The 6905-nt window shown below is 42.2% G+C and overlaps 1 protein-coding gene across 1 annotated transcript in view; it reads right to left on the reverse strand.

Moving 5' to 3' along the window:
* Positions 1-3015, reverse strand: part of NCBP1 (nuclear cap binding protein subunit 1) — a 32662-nt gene extending 29647 nt beyond the window's left edge. Inside the window, exon 1 of the mRNA XM_035140991.2 lies at positions 2783-3015. Within this exon, the coding sequence (XP_034996882.1) occupies positions 2783-2816 (34 nt within the window). The 5' untranslated portion in view covers positions 2817-3015. The remainder of the gene's footprint in view (positions 1-2782) is intronic.
* Between the last annotated feature and the right edge of the window lie 3890 nt (positions 3016-6905).

The following is a 6905-nucleotide window of genomic DNA, read 5'->3' on the forward strand; positions in this document are numbered from 1 at the left end:
AGCACCACAGATTTTATATCTGCTAAATAGATATAATAATCTGCTAAAATTGGTAAAAAGAAAGCTTCACACCAGCTCCAGAGTTAACCTCAACATAACCTTTTAAACCTTGTGTTTTTAACATAGAACAATCATTCACAGATAGTCTTGCTTATTTGGTAGTGGTCAAATCAGATCTTGAATCTGCAACTAGGAATTACAGTACTGTAGTTTAAGAGGAGTTATTCCAGAAAACAGCTATAAAAATGAGAATACACCACAACAGGAAAAGTTAAAGGAACAAAATTTGTTTTGGTGTCAAGAACAACAGGCTTAGAAAAAAAGTAATTTTGAGGGTTTAAAAAAAGTATGCTGAGTGATCCTCTTAGACCAGGGATGGGAAGCCTCCAGGCCATGGGTCAAATTCAATTTGGCTTGCAGGACTGTTTTCCCCAAATCATGCCCACCTGTGGCTGTGGTGTCAGCTGTGGGGCAGAGAAGAAAGGGGGCTGGCTGCATTGTCTGCATGGTCAAGTTGTGTCAGGTGACTGATAGGTGAGTGGCCCCACCTACCCATCAATTTTGGGCTGCACACCCAATCAGGTTCCCCACCCATTTTTGATCATGACAAAGTTCAAACAAAGGAGAAAAGTTTTTAAATACAAATAAAGGATCTTTGGACAAATCCAGCACCCAATGTGTTGCCATTTAGCCTCTCAGCTACCAACAGCAGAGTGGGGTGGGAGGAGTATGGAGGAGTGATATTGATGCAAAATGAACAGCAGCTGGTCATTTTAGAGAGCAAGAGATTGGGATCTGTTTTCTTTCTTAATGTGACCCAATGGCATAAACACCTGAAACTTGTGGTCAGCAGCTAACTACAGTTGTATCTGGGTTATCGAACGGCTTAGTTGCCAAAGAAATCGGCTCCCAAACACTGCAAACCCGGAAGTAAGTGTTCCGGTCTGTGAATGTATTTCGGAAACCGAACTTCCAACGCAGCTTCCGCTTGAGTGCAGGAAGCTCCTGCAGCCAATCGGAAGCCATGCCTTGGTTTTTGAATGTTTTCGGGTGTCAAACGGACTCCTGGAGTGGATTAAGTTCGAGAACCAAGGTACTGCTTTTTATTGTTCAACTAAAGAATGCCTGACAAGTCTGACAGATTGCAAAGGTGCTTTGAACACCTCAGTTACTTTGCCAAATACCTTCTGCTTTCAGCTCTCAAAATTAAAAGAAAGACAAGAAAATCAGACACTCTCTTTTCAAAGCTCAACATTAAACTCCATTTCTTCCTTCTATGGAAACCCCACCACCAAACCCTGTATTCATACAAAACTTCACACCATTCCTTATACCACTCCTTCCTCCTCCTCACACTGAATGAGGACAAGCCAAGGCTTATTGACCTGCTAATGGATTATCTTATTACTTAACAATGGTACCTTCCATGATATCTACCTTATGTTCCAATGACATGGAAGAGGAGGGAGCTGCTACTACACAATATGTGACACAGTGCTAGGACACCAATGAAACACAAATTGTAACTACAATTAGTTTTCATATACTTGATAACACAACTTGATTACTCTTTACTTGGCTGCCAGTAAATTGTGCAAACTCTCTGCATAAAAAAGTACTTCATTTGAGTTAGCAACAGATGGCATGGAAATCGTCTGTGAAGACCATATTAGAAAATGGTCACTTTATTCTACAATCAGCAAACAATGAAAATGCACATGAACTGGGACAAAGAGGGTCTTGGCCCAGGGTTGGTACCTATAGGCAGGAACTGGGCAGCCACAACACTCCCAGCAAAAGCCTAAATAGCATTTCCACCCATTAAACAAACCACACATCTACTGCATTTCTTCCCTGTCCTCCGAATCCCTTTTCGTCAAATATATACATTAGTATTCTTTCTTTGGTTGGAATTGTTCATTCGACAGAGCACAAGACTCTTAATCTCAGGGTCCTGGGTTTCGAGACCCATGTTGGGCAAAATATTGCAGGGAGTTGGACTAGAAGACCCTAGTCATCTCTTCCAACTCTATGATTCTATGCTGGAACTAAGGTATCTTTAGACTTAACAACACATACCATAATCATACGGGGGGGGGCTCAGTCACAGTCTCCGCTAAATAAATCTACACCAGGGTTTCCCAAACTTGTGTCTCGTGCTGTTTTTAGACTACAACTCCCGTCATCCCTGCAAGGATGATGGGAATTGTGGTCCACAAACAGTGGTGCACCCAAGTTTGGGAAAAACCTGACCTCCACACCCCTTAAACCCTGTGGTCCTGTGGCATCGTAGTTCACAGGCTCTCTCAGGTGGGCATCAAAAGAAGCCCTTTCCCTCAGCACCTGGCAAAGTGCTGCCAGCCAGAGCAAACATAACTGGGCTGGCAAAATGCTGCCAGCCAGAGCAGACATAACTGGGCTGGCAAAGCGCTGCCAGCCAGAGCAGACATAACTAGGCTTGGCAGGGGCCGGAGGATTGACAGAACTCGGTCTGTGGCGCCTTCCTGTGCAAGTTCAATTTAATAAAATAAATTTTTATACGCACGGTGGTGGTGTTGTGTGTGTGTTTTTTTTTAAAGTTCGCGTGCAGGAAGGCGCGCGCCAAGGCTGCCGTTGTTCCCCGTGCACTGCGCGTCTACATGAAGCACGTGCACCAAGGGGGGTGGTCGGGTGGGGGCGCAGGTCGGTGGGTCTCTCCCCCGGCGGGTCACCTGTGGGGCCAGGGAGAGGGAAGACGCGGCCACCCCCGGACCCTGCCCGTCCGCGCTCCCCGCTCGCTCACCATCGTTCTCGTCGCTGTGCCGCCTGCGCGACATGGCCCGGCTCCCGCCTCGCGAGCGGCGTCCAGGCGCAGGGAAGGGTCTGCCGAGGGCGTCCCGCGAGCTTGCAACCGCCGCTCTCTCGCCGGAGGCCTCGGCCGCTGCCGCCGCACAACGCCCGCCCGCTGAGAAACCGCGCGCGGAGAGCTCTGTCCTCCGTGCCTGCCTCCCTCCCTCCCTTCCGGTAGCCGCTCGCAGGCTTCTTCCGGTAGCCGCAGACTGTGGGCGAACCAACTCAGCTCTGAGGTGAAGGGGGCGGGACAGGAAGCGAACCGGCAGCTCTTCCGGGGCAGCCAGGAGTAAGGGAAGGTCTGCAAAGTGCGGCCTTCCTCGGAAACGAACGAAACGCGCAGAACCGGTGGTTTTTTTTTTTTTTAATGTCAGCCTTCTTTGGACTCATGTTCCATGTTTTCATTCATATTGCAGTTTTAATTATTATTTTATTTGGAATCGTGTTTCATTTTTTAAATTCATATTGCAATTTTAATTATTTTTCTTTCGAATCATGTTCCATTTTTAAATTCATATAGCAATTTTAATTAATTTTCTTTGGAATCATGTTTCATTTTTTAAGTTCGTACTGTAGTTTATTATCTTTCTCTGGAATCATGTTTTGTTTTTTAAATCCATATTGCAATTTTCATTATTATATTTCTTTGCAATCATATTTCATTTCTTAATTCATATTGCAATTTTCATTATTATTTTCATTTGCAATCAGGTTTCATATTTTAATCCATATTACAATTGTAAGTTATTTTTCTTGGAATCATGTTTCATATTATTATTATTATTGGGAATCATGTTTCATTTAAAAAATATTATTTATAAATAATCCTTCACCCTGTGATGCAGCGGGTGGCATTTTGCTGCTATTTGCTTTTTAAAGAAGGCAAACATTTTGGTGTAGGCTGCAAAATCAGAGCATACTGGCGAGGTGGTCTAAATCCAGCAGCAGCTATCTCCAGGTTTGGTCTTGAACTCACACCAAGGCTGCGCTCTTATCATGGAATCATAGAGTTGGAAGGGACCCCAAGGGTCATCTAGTCCAACCCCCTGCAATGCAGAAATCTTTGGCCCAATGTGGGCCTCTAACCCACAACCCTGAGATGAAGAGTCTCATGCTTTACCAACTAAGCTATCTCTCACACAGTTACCTGGGAGCATCACATTGAACTTTATAGGACTTAACAGGACGTAGAACCACAGAATTGTTGAGTTAGAGGGGATCCCAGGGGGCATACAGTAAAACCTGCAAAGCAGTAGGATTGTTCTGTACTAGAGCAAGAGCATCACTGGTCAAACTAAATTACTCTGGTGGATTTTCTTGTTATAAATAATGAGAAATGGCACATTACTGTCCAAAAATTTTAAAAATCCCAGCGTGCTGCGGTCAAGGATCCAGGCCCAGGGTATGACTATGCAAATAAGAGTAGACTTGAGTGTCCCCATGTTTGTGCCACTACAAATCATATACAGTACACACATCTCCAGGCAAATATCTTTTATGAGGTGGCAGTGAACTGTGTCTGCTTTCACTTTTTCCTTACCGTACTTTGTGTAATACCCAGCCCAATTAAGCTTGCTCACTATATTGTGGACATTTTGTTTCGGTCTAATACTGGTATTACTCAAGTGTGGATTTCAGAATTTTCTTTGGATTATGCAAATTCAGTTTATAAAAAAGTAGACATGGTTAAGATTGCGCTATAATTCATATTGTGCCTGCTCTTCGTGTATTTTTTCTCTTGATTTGACACTATGTTATACACACACACTGCTTTTTTTTCTAGAAAAATAGGTGCCGGTATTCACCATGAAGTTGTTACAGTAACTTTTTAACAACAAAAAGAGGTGCCAGTAATGTGTAACATTTAGTATCCCCTAAAAAAAGGACACTCTTTCTCTCTCTGTGTGTGTATACTGTACAGTATATATACAAATTACTGAACGTTGAGATTGCATTAAAAAAAGATAGGCTATATTTTCACTTGTCAGCTGTATTGGGTTTGGTGAACTATTTCAAATATATTTGTTAATTAAAGATGTTAAAATCAAAACAATTTTAAAATAAATATATATTTATTCTTAAAGAGACAAGCACAACAAAATTTAGTATTCAGGTGTTCACAAATATAGCTTAAAATAACAGAAGACGACTCCTGGGGGGGAAATCCATCAGGATTCTTTCATCCATTCATCTATACAAAATTTAAAGCAATATATGTGAACTGATAACCTCAAAATTAAAATTAATAATTAAGACTCCACAATTGGTTTAAAAAAATCATTTGAAATACACTTGATTTCATTTTCTATTAATCCAAAAATTACAAAACAAACCATTTATTACACATTGGAAGCATAATTTCTTATTTGAAGTATGTGGTTTGTTTTTCTAACATTTTGCTGCAGGTGCTGCTTAACAATATCAATATGGAAATAGTTACAGGTAGGTAGCCATGTTGGTCTGGCGTAGTCAAAACAAAATAAAAAAATTCCTTCCCGTAGCACCTTAGAGACCAACTAAGTTTGGTATGAGCTTTTGTGTGCGTGCACACTTTTTCAGATACACTGAAACAGAAGTCACCAGACCTTTATATATAGTGAGAGGGTGGGGAGGGGTATTACTCAGAAGGGTGTTGGGAATGGGTGATTGACTGATAGGTGTGAAAACCCGTTGATGACTGTTAACAACTGCAATTGGTCTTACAGGACAAAACAAGGGGTGAGATGGCTAAAGATAGCTTTATCATGTATACATAATGAGATAAGAATCCAATGTCTTTATTCAGACCAGGTCTCTCCATGGTTTTAAGTTTGGTGATAAGTTGCAGTTCAGCAACTTCTCTTTCCAGTCTATTTCTGAAATTCTTTTGTAATAAGACAGTTACTTTGAGATCTTGTATAGAATGTCCTGGGAGATTGAAGAGATTGAATAATATGGAAAAACTCCGTAAAACTGGCCAAATCTATTATCAGGCAAAACCCATCTCATAGGAAACTGGAAAAATATTCTTTTGAGGTGGATTTTGCGTGATGACGAGCAAATTGCATTTCTCTGACTGGCTTCTTCACACTACCCTGCTGTTAACTGAAAGTTTTACAGAGTTTCTGCGCATTGCAAAATGTCTGCATCATTTTAACAGGTGAGACCTGCAGCGACTCCAAAGTGCTTCTATCTAATGGACAATCCTGTTGTTGTTTCTGTATTGTCTGCGATTGAGTGGAGGCTAGCCAGAATCACCCGCTCCCAAGGGGCCAGCATCTGCATCTGCATGAGGTTTAGCCTCTGCTGTGGGCTTGTCTCCTTCCAAGCAGACGCCCCCAAGAACAGTAATTCATGCAGAATCATAGAATTGTAGAGTTGGAAGGGACCCCAAGGATCATCTAGTCCAACCGCCTGCAACACAGGACTGTGCAGCTCAGGGCCGGATTTAGGTTTGATGAGGCCCTAAGCTACCGAAGGTAATGGAGCCCTTTATATCTCCAGCTGTCCTTTGTCAACAACAAATGGTTGCTGTTTTTTGTTGTTGTTGAATATATGCTATATGGTAATTTATGGACCTAATAGGTATCTCAAGCCATTTGCACATGTTGCCCTGCAACCAGTCCATGCAGAATGTAGGCACCCTATATGTAGAAATGAGCAAAGCAGTGATATTTTAGGGAGCAGGCTAGCAGGCAGTGCCCATTACAGTGGTACCTTGGCTTACAACCATGATCCATTCCGGAGGTCCGTTTGTAAACCAAAACAGGTTGTAACCCAAGGCATGCTTTCACCAATGGGGCCTCCCAAAAAAATTTGTTCGAAATGCAAAAAAAAAAAAAAAGGTTGTAATCAAAAAAAAAGAGTTGCAAACAGGGACACCCACTTCCGGGTTTGACATGTTTGTAATGCAAAATGTATGCAAACCAAGACGTATGCAAACCAATATCTTATATTTTGGAAATGTACATCCAGTGTTTTTTTTCCTTTAATTTTTTTGGGGGGGGCCCCAAAGAGACTTGGGCCCTAAACTATAGCTTGTTTAGCTTATACTGTACGCAAATCCGGCACTGGTTAGGATGTCTTCAGAGGCTGCT

This window comes from Zootoca vivipara, chromosome 16 (genome assembly GCF_963506605.1).
Source record: "Zootoca vivipara chromosome 16, rZooViv1.1, whole genome shotgun sequence".
Lineage (NCBI taxonomy): Eukaryota > Metazoa > Chordata > Lepidosauria > Squamata > Lacertidae > Zootoca > Zootoca vivipara.